The 24,357-nt window shown below is 38.8% G+C and overlaps 2 protein-coding genes across 5 annotated transcripts in view; both read right to left on the reverse strand.

Moving 5' to 3' along the window:
• Positions 1–8,940, reverse strand: part of CALCRL (calcitonin receptor like receptor) — a 68,949-nt gene extending 60,009 nt beyond the window's left edge. The window contains exon 1 of the mRNA XM_082313933.1: positions 8,817–8,940. The gene's annotated coding sequence lies outside the window, so the exon portion shown is untranslated. The remainder of the gene's footprint in view (positions 1–8,816) is intronic.
• A 7,368-nt stretch (positions 8,941–16,308) lies between these two features.
• Positions 16,309–24,357, reverse strand: part of TFPI (tissue factor pathway inhibitor) — a 44,082-nt gene continuing 36,033 nt past the window's right edge. For 2 of the 4 annotated variants that reach the window (XM_082314390.1, XM_082314391.1), the window contains 2 exons: positions 16,959–17,141; positions 16,309–16,594 (listed from right to left, as the gene is read on the reverse strand). In XM_082314390.1, coding sequence (XP_082170516.1) covers positions 16,482–16,594; positions 16,959–17,141 — 296 coding nt within the window. In that variant the 3' untranslated portion in view covers positions 16,309–16,481. Of the gene's footprint in view, positions 16,595–16,958; positions 23,815–24,357 lie in introns of those variants that run through there. The other 2 variants (XR_014228411.1, XM_082314392.1) reach the window with 2 other exon arrangements.

Raw genomic sequence — 24,357 nt, forward strand, 5'->3', positions numbered from 1 at the left:
AGGTTTAAATTCTGAGAGATCATGGAGTCTTATAGACAGTACATTTAAAGTTAGTACGGTAGCAGAAATAGGAAGAATCCTTCCATTGCATAGATGAAGAAGAGATGTGGTAATAAGCATCTTCCATGGGTGACAACTGGATGTTTCACCTTCACTCTGTATGAGAAACGATGAGCTAACGTCACTGCAGTTACTGGCATCTTAACTAGATCATGTACTGAAACCCAGCATCTGCTTTTGTTGCCAAATTAAAATACTGAATAGACAATTAATTTAGCAACCCTACTGTGAATTCATGTCATACACAGAACTCCAAATACAGATTTCTCACCATCTAAAGGAATCTTTCAGTTTATCCAAGTGGCTATGTATGTAAAGAAATGGTTTTTGACTGACCACAGGGTACCTGACTCAGCTTTGTCTCTGCAATTAGAAGGTCATGCTAAAGGCAACATCATCCTATTTACTGATTTGTTCACAGTTTACTTTCCTATGGGAACTACATTTTGAGGTTCAGATTTTTTTTCTTTGTGCATTTGTCATTCCTTCCATCATTTTATCTTCCTTGCTACCAGACTTCATTGGTTTACTGTTACTTAGTGCTCAAGGAAGGAGGAGTTGGACAACTGTCCTGTTTAAAAGCTGTAAATATTTACAAGCATAGAAGCTTGGAAATCTAGGAAACAGAAGGGCTAAAGAAATTGTAAAAATAAAATAAAACAAAACAAACCTCTGGCTTAAGAAGTCCCACATTCCTGCATGGTATAACGCTATTTTTGAACGCTTTGGTTTGGCAAATGTGCATTCCTTGAGGAAGCTGAGTTATCACAGATAACTGTCTATCATGCCACTGTCTTCATTGGACAAAATGTATTTCAACGATATCTTTTCTCCCCTTGCCTAATCTGACTTGGAAAGCTTATTGCAATTGGTCCCTAAAATCTCCTTTGAATCTGAGCTCTTTTGGTGCTGACTTCACCCTAACTACGTACACTTAATTTTACAGACGGCAGTATACATTGACATGCTCTGGTGCCCCAGTGCCCCTGCAGAGACAGCGCAAGTATTTTGCCATCCTTCCAACAAACCCTGAATTACTGCCATGTCCTTCACTGGGCTGTAATGTGACTCTAGGAAAAGCTTAGCATGTCAGCAGACTATTTTATGTCTGTAGCTCTAAATAAAAAGTGTCCAGTTAAACTACATTGGCTGAATTCTACCCTTGGATTGCACGCATAGTTTTTAGAAGAGGGATATTCTCTAGAGATGAAATTCTACTTGTACAATCTCTTCTGAAATAATTGGGGGAGAAAAAAAAACAAGAGAGAAAAGACCTAGGCCCAGCATCTACCCCAGTGGTTCATGCTAAAAGGTTAAAAACATCTGAATGACATTTTTCTACCCAGTTTCCTAGGAACTCGGAAAATGCTGAGATAGTGCATCCAGCATGCATGGTGGGGGGACATAAGGCTCTTGTAAGACCGTGCTGTGACTTCCGTAATCAATGTAAGAATGACATTGTCAAGATTTGAAGACTGCTCAAAACACCTCCCTTAGTCAGAAACTAAGCATTTTCAGTATGAGAAACTAAACACGAATTTAAATGAATATAAATGAATACCCAATGATTGTGCTCCAGACAGAATTGTTTGATTTTCCAATTACAACCATTACCCACTTTATATAAAACCTACATTGTGATAGCAAATAGAAACGAACAAATTTTCTATTTCTACTTTGCTCACTGGTGTGTAATTTGTGTCAATGCTAATTACACTTATGACATAACATGCAGAAAACGATAGAAGGGATATAACCTTTCGGATCTCCCTTAGTGAAAACTGATGGAGTATGAGATTCCCCAGCTCTGTGGGGCAAGGAGGACACTGCAATAGCAGTTTAACTTGATGGGAGTTCTTAATCTCATTTGCGTATTGGTTTCCAAAGTTATTTTTCTCTAGTACTATATTTTTCACTGTTTGTTTTCAGCAGAAAGGCCCCTATTTCCTGATGCACGTACAGGATTAACAAATTAGAAACATTTTTTTAAAAATCCCTCTTTACCCACTCCTTCTAAAACAGCAAAAAAAAAAACCAAAAAAACACACAAAAGAAAAAAAATGACAAAAAAAGCCAAAACCCCACACTACACTGGCATGCACATAACCACAAGAAAGGCTACAATTTAGTTCAGTGTTTAAGTGCCCACTTAGTGTTAAGCATGTGCTTTTTCCGATTGCTGCTAGCTAAATAGAAAAAAAGCGCACAATCCTGGTGGCCTTCAATGTATTATGATGCAATAAACAACACATTTAATAAAAAATGAAGAATGCAGAATGGTGGCCATGCAAAGAGTACTTGAATAGCACTCAGGAAAGAGCTTTAATTTTGGCTTTCCGGAACTTGTTTAAACTAACTTTTTCCCGACTAAATAAATTTAAAAAAGGTTACCAATCTTGTTACTTTGTTACGGTATACACATCTGTTGTTCCTCTTCAAGGAAGATGACTATGAATTTCAATATAGAGTCATTTATGGAAAGGGTTCTCACCCCCACCTCCCCCTTCCAAGAAACCAGACGTGTGAAGACAGACATTTCTCTTTGAGAGGAAGGATAAGGCAGAGGTTAATTTCATCTGCATGAGCCAGTGTAGGATAAGCTTTTGGAAATATTGTCAAGCCACATTCTTAATGCCTGGCAAAGTGACTCATTCAGAGTCATCACAGGAAAGGAAGTTGAATAGAATAAAAAACGGAACAGGATGGGGGCTTAAACAGGAGAAAGAAGTGAGAGAAAGGAAACTGGATTGTTTAAAGTGGCCTGAGGTTACAAGTTCTATAACGAGATGATTTTTTTAAAAATATATATGTAAAATATATCTGTACACATGTAAAAGATAATATATACATATAATTTATGCATATATAAACACGCATGTATGTATGCATGTATTTATAAAACCCAACTTCTTTCCATTTGAAAAGAGACTTGTATTTGTGGATTGTCTTCCAAAGCTGCCTGCTGACGTATTTGTTTCAGTACAAGGTGGCATTAACACAGTATGGGAAATCAACAAGAATCCCCTCTAGAAACCCACATGTTTTTAACAATCATGCTTCTGTTCCACACAATATGGAATCCACAGAATATGGAGTTATACGCTCATGTAAAAATCCACCAGAATGCAACAAACACATTGTTATACCATTCCCTAAAGAAACACTCTGCGCAATAAACAGACTTTTTTCTTCCCCCCGCCAAAATACAACATTGACTTTCTTGTACTAGCAACTAGGTGCAATGTGAAAAAGTTTCTCTTCTCCAAATATTTTTATGGTGAAACTTTGGATAATTAGCCACCTATCATGTCAATTTTAGCTGACTCAAAGAGAAAACAACATGTAGACTGTTTCAATAAATACGTTCACTTGCAGCAGTCTACTGCAGAGCACCTCCTTGGATTCACCATAACTGAAAATACATTACTTGTGCAACTAGAATAGCCATTGACAAAAAGAATAATTTTGGTTCCCAAAGAAGATGAGAAAAGCATTTTTTAATATCATAAAGGCAATATTCAACTGATTACCAGCTCTTTATGTTTCAAAATTGACACCCGTGAGTAAAACTCCTCATTGTATAGTCCAGTACTGACTACTGAGTCATTTTTCATGTTCAAAGGGATACACAGAAAGATGAATACACCCGTTAAATCTTGTAATTAAAAAAAAAGAAATTTAAAAATTAAAAAAGCATGCATGGTCAAAAAATTATCCTGGAAGAACGTATTAGAATAAATACTTCTAAATTCTGCATCTCATCTCCCAAACGAATTTATCTCTATTTGTGAAATATTCCTTATTTAATCCCCAGAGTGACACCTGCTGGATTTCACTAAGAGAAACAAAAGCGCAGATAGCCCCATTATACAGAACATTTCAGGATAATCATTGCAAAAATGTGCCCTTTTAGTAATGAAAGTTTGTACGGTATCATATTTTTTGCTCCATTTAGGGCAGTAAATAAATACATAGATGCAACCATAGAGGAAAGAAGGTATCTAAAGCTCTTATTCATTTCTGAAATATAAATTTTAAAATTTCTATCTAGGAGGGATTATAGAGCACAACATTGGGAGACAAACTATATTCATTTCTGATAACATTAATATGAAAAATATTTTTAAAGCCTAGAACAAATGAGTTTTGGTATAACAAATATATTCTCAGTACATCATGTGCTTTACTTCACTTTATGAAACTCTACCAGCATTGCCAGTATTAAAATAATACAGAATTTATTAAAATTAATTTCCAAGATTTTACCGCTGTAGTGGGGGAGAAAAAAAGTGCGGGGAAAAACTAAATGGTAATACAAAGAGTGAGACTTTATGTCCGTACAAGCATCAAGGTTGTGCAGTTTTCAAGCTCAGAATTATCAAAGAATATGTTGAAAAGATTATATAGTTTTTAGGAACTAAAAAGATATTCATCCTAAATATAGCTGATGGTATACCACAGTATATGCGGTAGCTGCTTTGAACATAATAATAATAATAAAAAAAAATTCACTAATCACTGTGTTTCTCTCCTTGTCCTTGTATTTATATGGGAAGTCAGACTGGTACGGGCTTCATTAAACAAAACTCTGTCATTAATTTTGTTTGGGATATTTTTTTAAATAAGGCCTGCATGATCCAGGCATAAATCCAGAAATACAACATTGTTTTATTTTCTAAAACTCAATTAGTATCTTAATGGTCAGCTACAGCTTAATAGTGGCCAAAACTGTCAGGAAAGTCTTGGGTGACATCTATGCTATATTAAAAGGTAACAGCTTCAGAGACACATGCAAATTCACACCACTTGAGAATCTGTTTTCTTTTCTTGAAGTGAGTACATTGCTTCTCTCATGGAAAGTCTTCTTTAATGCACTGCATTCAGCTAAGTGCATTTCAAATGCATCTTTTGAAGGAAAAGCAACTCTAAATAAATCCCTTCTGTTCTTTTGGACAGCATATACTGCAGCAATGATTGAAAGTGTTTGCACAGAACTAGGGCAGAAGAAGAATGACTTTGCTGGGAAAACGTAAACAGTATAAACAAGCTTGGGAGACTAAGGCAGATATGCAGGAGACATAACTGTGAAAATAAAACTTTGAAAATAAGAAAGTTTAGCCTTCCAGTTTTGCCCAGATTTTAAAATAGGACAAAAAGAAAAAGTATTGATAAAAACAAATGCTCTAATGGAAACAAATTTAATATGAAGATCTTCTATTGTACTGCACTGGCTGTGGAATTCTCCATTAAGATAACAGGTAAGTAATAGGCTAATTTCTGCTGCTCTTTGTGCAAACGTATTACACTGAAAACATCAGAATTGCCAACATGAGTACAAAAAACTAAAAAAGGGGTTGTGAACACCCATGGAAAGCTTTCTCCTTTTTCCTTTCAATATTACAAGGAAACAACATTCAAATGTATTCAATTTAAAATATTAACACTCACGGCTCATGGTTTTCTAAACAAAGCATGAGGTTTAGGACTAATTTACTTTGAAAGTCGCTTTAAAAACATACCCATTCTCTCTTTAGTTGATACACTAGGAATAATAAAAGTAAGCGTGATATAGACTTTCATCTATTGTAGATGTGTACATAGAAATAATATTATATATATTATTATATGCCTAACACACATAAACACATACATGAACACACTTCCAGATTTATTTTACTTCTTAAAAGTTATTTGTTTGTCAGCTCACATTTGTTTTGGTAACAGAAGTATTCATTCCTTCCTTGACACAGTGTTATCAAGGATATAGTTAATTCCAGAGCTCTGACAATTTGCTACACCGAAGACTTAAAATATTTCCCAGTAACAGAACAGTTACATGAGCAACTAAGAGACTGTTTTCAGTAAGTGTAAAGCTTAACTGAGGAAACTACTACATATGAAACCAATGACATAGCTACACATGCTTTTAGAACAGAGGTGTCCGTAACACTGAGGTAATGCCGATGTTGTGTATACACTCTATAGGAATGACAGCTAATCAGAAGCACAGAAGGAATTTTGCTAGCAGATCAAGAACACTGTAAACACATTGGGAACAGATGGGAACAACTTCTTAAAGAGAAATTCTATTTTGTTCTCCTAACTGTAGACGTGGACTTCTCATTGGAGAAATTCCTTCAATTGCTTTCGTAAACAGCTTATGTTATGTTCAGTATTTACTATAGAAGTGACTAGACATATACTTTTTAAATATCACTGTGTACATGTTGTTATTAAAAACATATTGATAGCAATAGTTTCTTCCAAATGCCTGTGGACTAGTTTGGATCTTTTATCTGTATGATTTCACGGACTCTTGTGGGCCCAATCCTACCCAGCTCTTGCTAGGAATGCTGTGGCAAGCAGCTGGTTAACTTGAATGCACAGAATATAGAACCAAGTCAGTAATTATATTGGTGGCAAAGGAAATGTATTGGTGTGCTTTCTTCTCTCAGTTTTGCTCTTAATTGTATCCTAGTCTAAATCTGGATTGCAATACCCAGACTGCCCACAGAACACTACTGCATTCCTGGAGTAGGCCCCTCTACTTAGCCAGGTAAGACATTAGTCACCCAGAATGAGACCTGCAGATTTGTGTTTTTCAACTTGAGCATTCAAAAATTACAGAAGTTACCAAAAACCAGCTGCCAACAGACTACAGAACGTAAGTGACTGGACGGGTGATGTATGTATAATTCCTTCAGCAGAAAAATACCCACGTTTAGGAATATCCTGCCCTTTGACAGTCAGTGGAAAAATTCCCACTGGCTCTCAGCGGGCCAGGATTTCAACAGTTGTGTTGAATCAGGAAAAGCCTACTCAAAGGGACAAACGCTAAATTTCTTAATGCAGAGCAAGACTCCAGCTGATCAGGAGTTCAGAGTACGGTAACATTTGAAGTTGACAGGACACACATAATGCAATTCTTGAACTTGCAATGCATGTTATATATTCAGGTACTTAGTTTTGTCCATTAAAAAGTGCACTCACACTGTTCTGCATTGCTATCCTGCCACTGTCTTTGCTTAACCTGCAAATAATGTAGATTCTGGCATCAAACCTGCAAACACATATATGCCTGACACTTCCTATGTGGGCAGTCCCACCACAACCTAAACCAGTTACTTGAGAAGAGCATAAAATAAGAATCTAAATCATTTAGCTGAAATGCTTCTGAAGACAGTTGTTCCTACTGCACTGATCATTAAAACAACATGAACGCTTCTTATCTGAAGTGTCATCTTGTTTGATTTAGTACCACCAAGTGCCTTCTGTGCTGAAGATTTTCAAAGTCGGATAAAGACTTTGGGATTGCTCCTATATGCGGTGAAGTCAATGAGAGTTTAAGCAGACTACAAAAGTAAATACTGTGAAAATACAGATCATTATTTTTCGTTGGGAATCTCAGAGAGCACGTGTACTTTTTGAAAGAAACCACATGGATTCAGATCTGGTCTTATTTATCCAGATCTAGTGTGTCTCCTTTCAATCCACTGAAAGAACCTCAGATTCAGAGCACAACAATCAGGCTTTTAGCACATCACTGATCTGAATGGGTTTAAACTGTGATACGCATTGTTACTGCAAATGAATGACAAGATCCCCAGTACGCACAATATGACTGGAAAGACTCTGCATTGGCACAATTGCAAGAGCAGAAAAATCTGGCCCCAAGGTATCTGGCATAAGTTTATCAAGGTAGAGAGCAAAAAACCTCAGCTATTTTTATTATTATCTCAATCTCAGCCCCTATAAAACGTATGGATGACTAAATGAATTGTTGTAGATCAAATCCAACTGTGATTTATAGCCTATATTATTTCTTAACTATCCTTCAGAAACAAGATTTCTTTTCCTGATTCTACAGATTCATGGCTTACACACACAAGCAAATGACTAGATGTAGCAATCTCAGTAATGCAACTGCATTTGTAAAAACAGAGGATATCGCATCTGTTTTGGAAAGCTGAAAAAGTGGCAAGACTTGTAACTGTCTCTCAACTGATACTGGAAGGCACAGAGTCACACACTTCCCACTGTTCAATAGTTTCTCAAGGAAATGAAATAGGGGAGAATTACCTTTCGATAAATCAGTCCAGTGTTTGTGGGAAAAATCTCGAACAGTAACACCCCGGCACGCGTACAAGCTTCAAACTCGAGCTAACTTTTTCTCAAGCAAACAGAAAGTCCAAAGGAAACAGAAGCTTTATCTTTTTAGTTGTGTAATTACAACACAAAACTTAATTATGAAATAACTCAAGTATGACCTCTTTCCGGTACAATAACATCAATAAGATTAAAGGAATATTCAGTAAGAAAATCTACACCACTTTATCACCTAATTCAGCCTCTCTTAAAAGAGCTCCAGTTGTATTGAATTAGCCTTAAGGACCCTTTTCAAACCAATGAGCCTCTAATTCTCTCCAGATGCAAAGACAGAAATTTGGTTAGCTAGTATTAGAGGTTTTAGACAGAATCCTTTAAGTGCTGATTAGGGTAATTTCATCTCCCTTTCTACTTATTTATCGCTGATTACTTCCTGAAGGATATATTATAACAACACCAGTTATAAAATCAGCTCAGCTCCCTAAAAATAAACGAAGCTTTTCCTCATACCCCTTTCTCCCTGCAGATTACATATCGCACGCTGAGGTTCACGTAAAAGCACGCACACACGCGTAACTATAAATGCATTCAGATGGCACAAAAATATTGTTCTTGGGTAAAACAACGGAACTATTTCGATCAGTACTCACCACGCTGAGTTTTTACGAGAACAGTTTCCAATAAATCAGTTTGATTTCCCTTTTCAGTGAGGGAGAAAGGAGATGTTTCGTGCCCTCCCTCGCCGGCCAAGTAAGAGAGCTGCGAGAGCCCGATCCTCCCGCCGGGAATAATCCAGTGGCCGAGCCTGGTGGCTGCAGGGGGAGAGGTGCCCCCGCCGCTCCGCTCCGCTCGGCTCGGCTCGGCTCGGCGGGGACGCGCTGCCGCGGGCAGCGCCGGCAGCCTGTCAGATTGTAAGTGAGGAGCGGCGGCAGCAGCGAAACATCAGAGCTTCCTGTTACATCACCCTGACCCCGCCTGCAGCCAGCGTTGAGTTACTTTTCTTTCTCAAAGGGCACGTCCCGGGGAAGCCGGGCTGCTCCGATATCGGCAGACCGGAGCGGGGAGCTGCCCGAGTGCCGGCGGCTGCCCTCTGCTCCCCGGCAGCGTTGCTCCCGTCGGGGGCGGCCTGCCCGCACCTTGCCCGCGGCGGCTGCAGCTCCTCCGCCCGGAGCAGAGCTAGCGCTCTCAAACGGGTCGGAAAATACTCGCTCCTCCTGTGGGAAAGGAGGAGACCACGGGACCCGTCTTTTCACGTAGCGAGCCAGTGAGATTCGTCCTCCTCCTCGAACTAGACCCAGGGAAATCAACCAGTTTGGACCTTTAGTCAGAGACAAATAATAGACAATAGCTGCATTCCTCCTTAACGTGACCGACCCGACCCACCGCTGCCAGAAACTGCAGGGGCTGCCTTACGTCCCATACTGTCAGTGCTGAAAAGCTCTACAGAGAAATACTTCCATTCCTCAAATGTAAAATAGCATTACTGGTCAGAATCAAATTTTCAAATTCAAGCAAGTGCATAATTTCAAGTGCCACTTTGTTTTATACCCAAGAAAAAAAACACCCATTATTTAAGTAACTAAGTCTTTGAAATATCAAGGGTAGAAAAAAGGCAGCAGGAATATTACGATTGCTGCACAGAACTCTAGGCTGCGTCTTTTTAAATGCCAATGATTTGAAAGCACAAATAAGAGCTGCCCAGCTTGAAAACTGCCATAACTGAAGACAAAACCAAATTAATGGCAGTGCTTCTACTAGCTTCAAAGAATTTTGTATCAGGACCTGAAAATGTTCCTTTGACAGCATTTGTCACTTGTTCTTTGTACAACTGATACCTGTGCTCTAGACAGAATCTGTGCTCTTCAAATCAGCAGACAGTCGCTGTGCGCACACACGACAAGACTATGCTGAACAAATGGGGAGCTCATGCAGCATTAAGCTCAAAACCTGTAACACCAGTACTCCTTATGAAAGGCCGTAAGGACCTCCCAAAGGTCGTGGTTTCATAAGTGCTCAGCAAAATTACAACCACTTAGTTTACTCATGAAACAAGACAAAGTATTCTGTTTGCTTCTCACTACCCGTTGCTCATCCACTCTTTTTACCAGCACAAACTTTTGTGGAACATGTTGTCAACTTGATGAGGGAATTCATCTGGCCATTGAAAATCATCTCCTCAAAAATGAAAACAGCAAGAAACCCAAAACTAAGCAAAAAAAAAAAAAAAAAAAAAATCAACCCAAAGCCAGGGTCAGGAAAAATCAGAAGAGGGGCAGGAATACTTTAAATCCATACAGCCACTGGATAATACAAATTGTGAAATCACACTCTAGGGTCACTAAAAGAGCAGGCATATGACTTTAATACTTATTTGGCATATGAGACCGTTGGTGCTTCTAGGATCTTACATCAACGGGAGAATGTTTGAGTTTTATAATCAGCAAAAAACTGAGAACTGGCACTCTAAACTTCTAGGCAATGTAAACAGATATAAGCCAGGGCTTAGCTCTGATTCTGAGCAGTGATGGAAATTTAACTTCTCTGAAGTAAACGGCATCACCTCAGGTAGTGAAATTTCATCAGAAGTGAGCCTGGCTGCATTATTTTAGACCAATTAGGTCTAGGCTATAGGCTACAACACGGTATGTTACACACCGTATCCTAGAAAATAATCCATGTATTCCAGCCAAGCACACTTGTTCAAGACAGGCATCTGAATTAGCTGCAGAGATTTATTACATAGGCCATGTTTGATTTGGCACGTCAAATTCAGTGGAGTTGTGTGGGGCTGTGGGGTTTTTTATTTTAGTTCAAAAGTCTTATACTCTACTTATTTAGCTATTATTGGAACTTTCTTACTCCTACTCCACAGGTATCTGAGACATCTCGTCTGTAGCTTACACTTCAAAGACGCAGAAGGCCCGCACGCTACTACAGCTACCCCTTCTTCAGGCTGAAACAGGTAAATTACACCAATACAGGCTGCCTCGGTTAGCAACAGCGTGGGCACGAGCAGTTCAAAAGGGATCTAAACGAACACAACTGACTGTATTTTAACCAAAGAAAGCTTAAAATGGTGCAATGAAGAAGATCGAATTCTGCCTCTTACCATAAACTTTGATCTGAGTTGTAAAGTTCAAGGATAAATACGGTTTTGCAAATAACGAGACTATTCATGATTGGCTATGAGAATCCCTCTCTCTGGCGTTGCAGTTGTGACAAACGCCTCTCCCCTGACGATGAGGGGACTGTGCAGCGGCACGGCACGGCAGCGGCCGTGCCGGGGGCAGCGGAGGGGACCCCGTTTGCGGCAGAGGCCGCGTGCCCGCTGCAGCTCCTCGTGGCGCGGCGCCCGCCGCGGCCCCGCACCTGCGCCCTTGCCCGGCGGCGCCCCCGCGCGGCGGCGCCTGGGGCGGGAGCGGGGCCCCGCGGCGCGGCGCGGCGCTGCCCCCTGGCGCGCAGTGGCCGGCCTGCGTCCCCCCCCCCCCCCCCCCCCCCCCCCCCCCCCGCGGCGTTTGCCCCTCGTACCCCGCCGAGCCGAGGCACCGGGAATAGCGAGAGGATCTGAAGCCTACGTCACGTTCCCCTCGAGACAGGGAGCCTAACTCACGCACCGTCAGTGGCAAAATAGTCCCGTGAAAAAAAGCCTCGACAAGTGACTTGCAACGCGGCATTGCTACAGGTTCAAAAGTGATTACAGGATAAACAAAACCACGGAACCTCCTCGCGTTTGGCAATGTGTTGCCTATGAATCAAATATTAAGAGTTCATCTGGAAACACTTCACAACCATAAATGTATATTCCACTTCACTTGAACCTGGCTCTTTCTCAAGAGAAGATGCCACCGAAAGCAACCAGCTATGAAACATAATCCTTATATCCACTTTAGTATGTTTGAAAGGCAGAATCTAGAAAGATGAAGACTTTCTCAAAATGTAAATAAATCTATCAGTTTTGAAATAGTGGATTGGAGACGCAGGGAGAAACACTGGCTCAAATGAACTGGAAAGAAAAGCAAAGCAGGGGGTAGAGAGTAAAAAGGAGGCCATATCAGTAAAAACGTGAGGAAAAGAACTAATCAAAAGACTTCAAATTATTTCTCAAAGACATTTTGCTTCATCACCTGCATGGACTAAGGGCACATACCAAGCTACTGCAGGTCAGAACATATGTGGAAACTCATCAAATCTCTGTAAAATTGCTTTGCCTTGTTGGCTCCCATCATACAAAGTGGGGGAAATCTCACAGCACCCTGCGTATTTCCTCCAAAGCAAGCGGGGCAGATTCTGGAATGAAATGAGCGGGTGAATGGACTCCCGTTAACTGGAAACGTACAGTCACTGTAGCACCTTAGCATAACTTCATTTTCTGACCTCTTCACCATTCTGCCACCCGATTCCCTATCTTTTTCCCTGTGTTATGGCTCACTTATTCCCCCTTTTACATTCACCCTTTAATTATCTTTGAGAAATTCATAGATCTTTTTTCTTATTCTTGCATTTGGTTGTTATGTAGATATTGAAGATACAGGAATGAAAAGAAGTGAATGAAGAAGGGCGCAAAAGAAACTGCTTGCGGAGCTGATGAAGATCAGACCAGATCACACTGCACTTTGGACTTTTTATGGGAAAAACTAATTCAATGCACTGTAGAGCTATACAAAAACAAGACAGGAAGACATCCAGATAACTGGTATGATGGCCAAACCTAGTACACACACCAAGAAGAGCGTGCACTCTCAGATCAAATGTCTGATTATAATCAGATCAGTTTTGTAGAGTCTACAACATTCCAGTCTTCATTTTCATTACACTGTCATGAGCCTAAAAGATTAATCATTTTGTAATATTTTCTTAGTCGATTGATACAGAGGTACTGTTGAGATGCTATAACTATAAAGTCTTTTTCCGTGTCAACATTGACATAAGAGATCCCGCAATGGATCACTTGATTTATCACCGTTACTACAAAATGAATGCACGAGAAGTTTCTCTAGTATAATGTAAGTAGGGGGTGGGAGAGTATGGGGGAGTACCTGTTAGTGCTGTCCTAGCTACAGCAGTTCTGGAAGAAGAGAAGACTGCACAGTCCTGGGGAGCAACTGAGCACACTCAGTGAGGAGCCCCTGGTAATTTTGCAGGAGAGCTCAGCAAGCAGGAGACTTAGAAGAATGGGGAGCAGCCACACAGCCAGGTTTCTGCAGGGACAGAAAGGAAGATTTTTCCTAGCCTTCCGGGGTGGATTTTGTAGGTGTTGAATCCAGGCAGCCAGGGACAAGTCGCTGGAGCAAGAGGGAGCCTGAAGGAGAGAGACTGCCGTGAAATGACACAGGGATCACAAGGCAATCTGTGTACAAACAAACACATCTATTCTTTCCTACCTTTTATATCTATTGTCTCATTCAGAATATTGTTTTAGAAAGGTCATCATTCTAGTTCATGATCTCATAAAACTTACAGAGTTTACAAATCCTTGTTAGTGTTCTTGGTGGGATTGCTTGAAGCAACACCATAGGCAAACCCCTTCCCCTTCCTCCCAACCCCTGCAAGGCTCAGGTCAGAGTCCTGTCACAACTGAAAACACCACCAGGTTTAGAGCTGCAGTCACAGCTGGGCAGAGGACACTGCCTCAGAACAGCTCTGTCCCCATCACCTTTATTTGGGCTTGATGCTGAGGAAAAACTCTCCTGACAGAAACACTGCCACCAATAACACAGATTCATATAAACACTGGAGTTATCCGAATGTTGCACTCCTGCTGCTAAAGAGCGAGTTTCATTCTCTTTTACATGAAAGCTCTAGAAGATGTTTTAGTTTAATGTGAATCATGGTCAAATATCTCAGAATCATGCTAGGGAATACCACGTTTCTGTGTAAAAGGCTTTTAACATGGTGTACAGGATAGTACTGCTTATCTGTCAGACATCAGTGACAGAAGGCTGCTGTTGCAAATGCGTTACTTACCCAGCACTTGACAGCTTTTTTTTTTTTTTTTTTTTTTTTCTTCTTTAATCTGAAACCATAGACTCAGAATGTCCTCACTGCGTCACGGAGCTGCTGGAGAAGGCAAGTTGCACATACCTCAGCTCTGTCTCCACTCTGAGGTACATCACACGATCTAGCAATCACCTAAGTTTTAATACTGGCGGTCCATGGGAAATTATTGTGACTAAGAATGGAAGATTAGATATTTTTACTGTCTTCACCATAAAATTTATACAAGAAAAGGTGCAGACACCTGTGCACTCAACTGCATTCCTTGCCAGGCAGACACAAGCTAGTGTCAGTGTAGAGGCAGGGTAACTGTGGCATTAGTGAGGTGTTCAGCCCACTGGTAAGCCCTGCCTCTCCCATACCTCGTGCGCGTAAAGCAACTCCTGCTTTCGGAGGCCACGTACACTACTGTGCTAAGGCAGTTGCTATGCTACAGGTGGAAAGACCTGGGAGCAGTTTAAACCATGGGCTCTCCACTTGTCTGCAATGACAAATTCCAGCTGGTCCAAGGATTTAACCTACTGCTCTGCTCCTGTGCAACTCCCATCTACAGAGTCGACTCCTAGCACGTGGAGTACAGACGATAACCTGCAGAGTAAGGTCAATAAAAATGATGAACTAGAATAGGAAGATATCAAACTGGAACTGAAACGGGCAGGTAACTACACACCAAATTAATTCTGTGTAGAGAACTGATGTTACTAGTTTTCAGCAGTCTATGGAGTTTATAGGTTTCCTGTCAGAAGAGCACTTGTCTGATTTATAAGTTATTGCATTGTAAGTCTGTGGTGCTTATAGATTTTATATGACAAGACTCTACGTAAATATTTTCTGGTATACGTTTCAGTTTCATGAGAATTTTTCAAATCAGAGTTTATAGATCCTAGAATAAAAGTGTCATGAAAAGACTTAGGTACCAGAAAAGAGATTTAGATAGAATTTCTGTATAAAAATCTGTTACTTTTACTTACCCCCTCACTCAGATATTTAGAATGTATAAATGCTTTCATTTTCAGTAAAGCTTAGCCCCTTTGTGGAGTTAGTCTAAAGGCACATAAAACAAATTTTCTGAAATCACACATGTGATTCATAGTGCATAGGCAAAAGCAGCTTACTCCCAGCAGATCATTTATTATTCTGTCATTGCTGTTCTTGCTTCTTGCTGTAGTGTCTGAGCCCCTCACATCTATTTCAGCTACTTATTTCCACACCACCTCTTACAAACAGCAGTGTAACTATCGTCAGTAGTTTTAAGCATAAAATGAAAACTTGATACATAAAAAAAAAAATTTACAACATCAAAGAAGATAGGGAAGAGTTTCAAAAACATCCTTTTGTTTCATAGGCAGCGAGGTGCTTCTAAAAAACTTAATAGGAAATGAACTACATTTTTTTCCCCCTTTCCTTTAAAAAAATCTGATGATAAAAGATTTACCAAAGATCAGAGAGGTACCTTGGAGAAGGGAAGGAACTGTACCACTGTTTCATGTTAGTCTTAAAAAACCCCACGAAAACCCAACCAAAAACTCTCTCAAAGTCAACTGGAGTAAGCATAGTGTTATCTCTATAGCAACTGGGTTTATTTCTATGAAAGGAATTTGTTCTGTTTTTTGTAAAAATTTAATACATATTTCTGGAAATTATTAACTTGCTAGCCATGAGTCTAGTTCAGTAACAAGGATAAAAATCAATGATCCCAGCAAATATAGTTTTAAATCTTAGCAAATATCTGTCATGTTGCTTCACACATTTACAACTTTAACACTCTCTTTATGGTTTTTGGTGGGTTAATTCTGATCTCACATTCATTTTACAGTAGTGTAATTATATGCACTTTGATGGAGTTAAATCTAGCTTGCATAACCTAAAATAAATCTGATTAAAACAAACCCAGTGTCTATTTCCTCCTTAAAGCAATAGACCTACCTTTTAATCTATGACTGAAACAATCATGCTTGACAGGTGATTACTCTTTGACAAGCATTATGCCTTCTTTAGCACAAAAACAGATTTCAAAAAAGAGTAATGGGATAATAAAGTAAATTTGAATCTTGTCTACTTTTTAATCATTATGAGTTATACACCTACACAGTCTGTTCTGTCCTGTTTCAGCTTTGACAATTATATACAATCAAACTACAATTTAAGAGCCTTTATCAAAGTCAAAGGTAATGTTTATTAACATGAATGAGGAATACATAATAAAAATATAAGCAGCTTAATAATATGTAATCAAAATAATCAGTACAGTATTTCAAGGGTGTACACTAAAGGCTTTCATTCACAGGTGAATAGTAGTTTACTTCACATTTCCATAAAAATCAAAGTTGTTTTCTTTCAGGGATGATTTCCTCACCCAGAACCTTTACTGGCTGTTTCTTTCTTTTCTTCTTGATTCTTATTACTCTTCTTTCACCTTTTTTTTTATTGAATCCTAAAGGTAGAATGAAGAAAGTAAGATTAGATGGTGTATGACTAACACATCCAAGATTATCAGAAATAAGAGACAAGTCTTGTTTTGAAGAAATACTTTAAAAAAAAAAAAGTTGTCTTACCTAAAGTCTTCATATGCCTGACCAATGCCAAGTTGTTTTATTTCTGTTCTTGTACACTGTATTTTACTGTCCATCTTTCTTTCTCTAGCTCTGTCTCTCTTCTGATTTCCATTTTCACTTTTCTAAGACTTTCAACTATTACATTTTATCAGGCCAATACTGACCACCAAAAGTTGCAAGAATGTTTCAGCCTGCATAATATTTACCTCTTATGATAGTCTGTGGCAGTATCACTTCCCATACCTTTCTTGCAGATCCTCAAACACGACTTTCTGGAGGTGAAATTATTTTCATTCCCACCACAACCACTGTAGCTAAATGGGCGGCATCTTCCAGTCGAGTAGTTGTAGAAAAATCTTAACTCTTTGGCTCTACAAAGTCCTCTGTCCATAGGGGTCATGCACAAAGAAGGGATAGGGGGTCGTTCTAGAAAGACCAAGAAAAACAAGGTTAGAGAAAACACTGCAGTTTACCAGTTTTGTGTTACATGGATATTATACGCAAGATTTGAAGCTCACAGAACTTTGAAATTTATGTGCAATTTACTGGAAAATTTCATTCTGCCCTCCTGAAAATCCAGGATACTTTACATCAACATCTGTCTTTTTATGATTACAAAAAATACCACAGCAAATGTTATTCTCTCTGAATTCCAAAAGCCAGCAAAAGCTTACCTGAAAGCAAGGTTTGTTTCCTATATATTTAATGATAAAATTGCCATTTCTATGATAGGAGATAGTATTCAAATTCAATTAGAGAAGTTTCAGGTGAAGTATTTGTAGAAAGTGAAATGAAATAAATTAAACTTGGACAGCTTTAAAACCATGGTAAATATTTATGATAATTAATGAAGTGAATTTTCCTAATTACTGCTAGACGTTCTGAAGTCAAATAGAAGGCAAAAGTACCCAGCATTTCCAATGTAAGATTCAATACCTTAGTATTGGGTTTGTCAGATGAATACAGAACGCTTGACCTAAGTAATTGTCACAGTTTAACCCCAGCTAGCAACTAAGCACCACAAAGCTGCTTCCTCACTCCCCCCACAGTGGGGTGGGGGAGAGAATCAGAAGGGTAAAAGTGAGAAAGCTCGTGGGTTGAGATAAAGACAGTTTAATAGGTAAAGCAAAAGCCACGCACACAACCAAAGCAAAACAAAGGAATTCACGCACTACTTCCCATCGGCAGGCAGGTGTTCAGCCATCTCCAGGAAAGCAGGGCTCGATCTCGCATAACGGTTACTTGAGAAGACAAAACGCCATCACTCTGAACGTCCTCCCCTTTCTTCTTCTTCCCACAGCTTTATATGCAGAGTATGACATCATATGGTATGGAATATCCCTTTGGTCAGTTGGGGTCAGCTGTCCTGGCTGTGTCCCTCCCAGCTTCTTGTGCACCCTCAGCCTACTCGCTGGTGGGGTGGGGTGAGAAGCAGAAAAGGCCTTGACTCTGTGTAAGCACTGCTCAGCAGTAACTAAAACATCCCTGTGTTATCAACACTGTTTTCAGCAGAAATCCAAAACATAGCCCCATACTAGCTACTATGAAGAAAACTAACTCTATCCCAGCCAAAAGCAGCACAGTAACAGAAGTTGGTCTATTGGAAAACACTGAGCAATTATCAAGAAATAGCTTGTAACTTGAAGCATAACTAAGGATTGAATGTGAAGAATAAGTGCACAAAGTGACTGAGATGCTGGTGCTTTAGTGCTGCTGTTAGGTTTTTACCAGTCCAAGGAGTAGGCTGATGGTTTGTTTCTTCAGTGTCGCTGCAAGTGAGAGTATGAGAACTGAAACACTGGAAGATGAACCTGAGGTATCTGAAGTACCTGGGCACTGGAACAAGTTCAACAAGCAAATCCATTCCAGAATTCCAAAACCTGGAGGAAGTCCATCATCTACCATCCTGGAGTGACTCATAAACAAAATCAGAACTGACACAGTTGCTGCACAGGATGCAAGAAACTGAATGGGAGCCATTACATCATCAGTTATGAGGGACTCAAAGGAGCACCCTTTTCCTTCAAGAAGTAGCAGAATTGAGATTGCTGAGATCTGAATGCATAAATGGAAATGTGAAGCTAGTCAGATAGCCTTCTTGAAGTCACAAAGTCAGGTAGAAGTCGTTCAGAGGAAAAAACAAGTAAAAATTTTAGGGAATAATTTGGGTTACAACAGAGCTGAAGACATCCTGTTGTCACAAAAGTGGGAAGCAGATGAGTTGCTGAAAGCCAAGAATTTATGAATTAACTTGGGTAATTCAAGAGGCTGACAAGAAAATATCCAGAAAGAATATGCTACATCTTACTTGTCTTACACGTATTATACCTGTTGAAAAAGGTTCATCTGCCAAGTATAATAGCTGAACTGGCATGGTGAAAAAGTATGAAAAATTGCTGGGAAAGAAATGGAATGGTGATTTATGGAAAGCTAAGACAGCAAAATGAAATTAATAATTTATTTGAAGCTGTGTTAGCAATATCATACTATTCAAAAAGAATTCTGAAATGCAAAAACTGAGTCATGAGTTGGTTTTTCAAGATAGATTAAGTTAGTTTCAGGTTACAAAATGAGCACTACTTAATTTCTTTTTATAATTGTGACATTATTGTAAGAGCAAGGTTCACTCTGGATCCAGGGTAAGAGCCCACAATGTGATATAATTTATATGAAATCTACTGTTTTATTTATAATAAAGATGGTAGTTAATTAATGCAATGCTTTTGGTACTGCTCTGAGAACTCTTGTGCCTAGAACTAATTTCATCTCTCTCTAGGTGGAGAGAATGTTAGCTTTCAAAGCATATCTTCAGCAACATTAAAAAAAATGCTTACCTATTTTAACATAATAATTTCTGAACCTAAAAAAGAACAAAGCAGAAATGTTTACCAGTGATGAAAGGGCCAATCAGCATAGGTTTGTTAACTATATAACAGAATTGAAATATATGCTTTGTAATGTAAATCACTTAGCTGGTATGTAGAATTTTCCAGACAGACTCCAGAGTCCCCTCATGAAGGAGTTCTCACAAGGACTGTAAGCTTTAGGGGAGCCATGGAGCCAGTGATGTGGTTACTGGTAAATAAGGACTACCTATGTACGTGTAATGCAACTGGCAGAGCGGCATTCAAATGCTATTCAGAATACCTCTTATACTCTTCCTAAAAATTATGTTGTTCTTTGTCTAGATCATTGCTAGATAAATGCCCCAGATACCAAACACGACTGTTCATCTTCAAAATATCTGCATGTTCTTTACACTCACAGAAGGAACCAACCCATGAAGAAAACCTCTTAATTTTGCCATGTAACAGACATTTTTTTCAACAGTGTATTGAAATAAAAATGAAATGACTTTTCATAATTTCCTGACTGCTGAGGATCATCATAATTATGAATTGATTTTAATATACTGATCACTAAAAGACCTGTTAACTTCAAGTTACTGTAAGCATAAAATATGTACCATGTGTCATGCCCAGCCCAACATCTCTATTGGCAGGACAATCTATAAGCCTGTGAGCCAGTATGTTGATACAGTCACTGGGAGCATTAGATCCAGGTAAGTTTTCTCTGTTCAGCCCCAGCTTCTAATTATGTACTTATGTATATGATGTTACTGTAAGTTTAGATATTATACTTGTTCTTGAATTTCTCTCTCAAATGTTTTGGTTTTACAACCTCATTTTTCTGAGAAGGGGTACACTGAAAACAGTGAAAAAAAATAGCAATACATGTCCCACTATCAGAACTATTTTCCCCTAATCTAGTCATTACAGGTCTATGAATTACGTATATCAACTTTAGTGAGAGACTACTTGAGATAGAAATGCTGGTTTTAACTCTATTTTTTTTCTCAGTTTAGATTACATTTTAGCAATTTTTTCCCAGTGCAAGTAGCATTACTCATTACATTACATAACTCATTACATGTTAACATCAAGTGGATCATATGAACCTAAAAATTAATAAATGTCATTAAATGCTTTCTAACCTTTTTATACACGCAACTACACAACCCATCCTATGGCCTTTGACGCGATTTCTACAGAAATCAACTGCTTATTTACATTGATAGCAACAGGCCTTAAGACTCTGGCTTCACCCTTGTGTTCATGCTATTCTGTTTATTCAAAATATGGGATTTAAACAGGTTTTAAATAGCCAATAGCAAGCTCAAACTTGCCTTTGCTATGTATATTATTTGCCAAAAATGTGACATAAGTCAAGTCAATGAACAGGTATGGGAAAAAAGAATTTACAATTCATACAGGCAAAGGACAAATGAAAGCTTCCAAGCTGAGTTAATCAAACATTTCCAGGTGTAAAGTTTTCTTCTGGAAAATGCTGATACAATGAAATACAAAGTTCTGTTCCTCAGAAACATGCCAATTCCATCAAGAACTTTTGAAGGAAATTAGACCTTGGAACCCATCGCCAGTGGAGCTTGGGAACTGGAACTCCCGCCGCTAGTTCTGTAGGAGCTTCTCAAATGTGTTTCAGGCTTTACAATAGCAAAATACAGCGTAGATCTTTCTGTTATCTTTCTAATACTTCTTTTTCTTGATGATGCAGATGTTTGGACTGATTTTGTTTTGGTGAGAGAATAAGACCCAAAACTGCAATATTTGATATTTTGTTTCTGAAAAAATAGGTAAACTAATTATATGAAATAAGCAGTAGATAAAAAAGGCTATTGTTCTTACCTATGAAAAGACTATTGTATCTTACCCTTTACTGCTACCTAAACAATCTTTAAATGTGTATGGTTTAAGATTTAATTCTTATAATACAGCATTGTTGAATCCCAGACACCCCCCTCTGTGGTGTGAACAGATGACATGATCATACTTCAGAATCTCTGAAACATGCACATTCAGATATAGACTCATATTTACCAAAAATAATCCCAACCCTGCATTGCAACAATAATCATTATCCCTCAGGTTTAGCTGGGGTTGTGTGACAATGAACTGTTAATTGATGACAGTACAAAAGAAGTTTGAAATTATCTTGGTGAGCTGAATGAGAAACAATGCTTACTGCATTCTCTTTTGCTAGACACAGGTGTGTGACATTCATGAAGCTTCAGATTTATTGCCAGATTTTTGATATATGCAGACTTCAGTGTCTCATTTCTGGTTGCAGCAAAGAGAAAATAAAAGAATCTTCAAGTAGGCAAGCTATTACAAAAATAATGAGTCATCTGCACTTGACAGTACTCTATAGGTATAAATTGGTGCAGATCCGTTATAGTGAACAGAACCGTGTCAATTTATATCAGCAGAAGATACGGCCCTGACTTTGAGAAGTAATAACAGGAACTGCCTCTGTGTGCTATTCCATATTTGCAGAGTTGAAAATTGACTTTTGATCCTGCATCCCACTTAGATCTCACAAATCAAATGTACAGTATAGCACTCATAACTTCCTACCATAGATCACTTCATATAATCTAAAAATGAAAGCTTTGATTCTCGGCTTCACTTTCTCTTAACTTTCCCAGAATAAAAGTTATTTTAGATCCTGCAGCAGACTAAGACCAGAACAGTCTTCACTCTGCAGAAAGTTCATTGCTGAGAGATAGCACTAGAAGTTTCATGTTTATATGCAGAAAAAAAAAAGTTTGTTTTGCTTGGCCATAGAACAGAGTAATTTTCTGAAGATCAAGAACTTTGTTGGAAATCTATTAATCTGATATCATTACAGAGTTATACATAGCATCAGTAATATGTATTTTTTTCTTGAAATCAAGATGAAATAGCATTTCAATTGTGAGGTAAGGCATTCTATAAGAGACAACTCCTTGCAAATTTTTTTTTAGTGGCGGTCATGTTTTTTAAAAAAGGAAGATACACAGCCAGGCCAATATACATGCAAAATAGATGTTACAGTGGCAGACCACATACTTTGCCTGTGCTTGAGAAGATGGGCATCAGCCACTCCACCCCAAACAGTCCATCCTGACCTCATATGTGCACAGCCAGATTCTTGTGCCTCACTGAGGGCCATGGGGAGTCACAGTGCATGTTTGTGTGAGATGGCCCTATCTTGTAACCTCCGTTTACACTTCTACCTCTAGTAATAGCAGGAATGGAAGCTATGTTCTCCACATCTCTGTGGAGAAATCAGCTGTCAGTTTTGGCCCTACCCTTTCCTCCCCCTGTAATGGCATTGCACAAAGCACAAGATTTTAGTCCATCCCAGCAGCCTGAAAGGTACAGGCTGATAAACAGAATGGCAGCAGGTGGCTGCATGGGGCAGGCTAGTGCAAGACAGACAGAGGTTATATAGTAGGGAAGAACCTGTGGGGTCTTCAGACTTTCCACTGAAACACACTGGTCCTTCTAAGGTCACATTTCTTACCTGACCCATCCAGCTACACTGACTCCACCCACCCTCGTTCCCCGAACCTTTCTTCCACCAACTTTTGAGTCTTCTCTTACTTACTTCTCTTACTCTCACCTCCCAAAATCTGCTCTACCAGAAAATTCATTGTTGCTGACACAACCAAGAACCCTTCAGTTTTCTCTGAGAAAACATAGTGAATCATGCCCTTTTACTTGTACAGATTAGTTGTTTTGGGGATTTGGGGATTCATATTATGAGTAAAAACCTTCAGGGAATGTGGATGCTCTTATGTCCCTAGACTTATTACCAGGCCTTAAACCATTCAAATATTTTTCAGTGAAGTAAGTTGCCAAAAGCTTTACTGTTTTATATTCAGTCATTTTAATAACAGAGTGCATTGATGCTTTGTATGTGGTAAACAAACAATCCAACTATCACAGAAACTTACCTCAACCCAACAGTGCATGCGGATCACAGTGCAGGCAAAAAAAAAAAAAAAAAAAAAAAAAAGAATACAACACACATTCAAGCTTTATTAGACATATCATTCTAAGCAAAGAGCACAGGAATGTTATCCTACATGCTCACTATTTTACAGATCATATTAAATACAAAAACCCTAATGAATTTGTAAGCCATCACTCAATCCCCAAAAGTACAAGTAAGTGTAAATGCAAAAAAAACAACAGAAATACTTGGTAAGAACGCTCAGGCTTTTTCCAACTGTTTCTTGTTTCCTCTTGCATAACTGTGGATCATAAAAATGACATGCCTCAAATTCAATCACTCTTTACAGTGTGAGCAAGTACCAGCAATCTATAGTGGACAGCCTCCAGCTGTAGAAACTGTTAAAACCTAGACCTCTACAGTAAAGGTCCAGATTCTCATTTGCATTATAATACACAGTGCAAGAATACTTTGAAGCAGACACAAAATTAACTCACACTCACTTTGATTATACTCAAACCAAGAACTGAGTTTAATATGGCCTTAGTGAAAATAAAAAATTGTGATGATAAATATATTGTGCCATCAACATATAAATATATTGTGCCATGTTCCAAAATCCAAATATGGTCCTTTTTTAAAGTGTAAAAGGCGCTTTAAATCAGCTGCCACTTAGATCCCCACAAAAATATTAATTTTGACTAAAAGAACTCTGCATCACTGCTTTTGCTTTTGGTCTTTACATTTTTGTATTTATCAGACCTTCAGCAAGTGCACACTTTCAGAAGAGGACAAGATGTGCTCAGTCTTCCACTTTCTGATATTTATGGAAGATCTGTTAGCA

Source organism: Platalea leucorodia (assembly GCF_965183815.1).
Source record: "Platalea leucorodia genome assembly, chromosome: 5".
Taxonomy (NCBI): Eukaryota; Metazoa; Chordata; class Aves; order Pelecaniformes; family Threskiornithidae; genus Platalea; species Platalea leucorodia.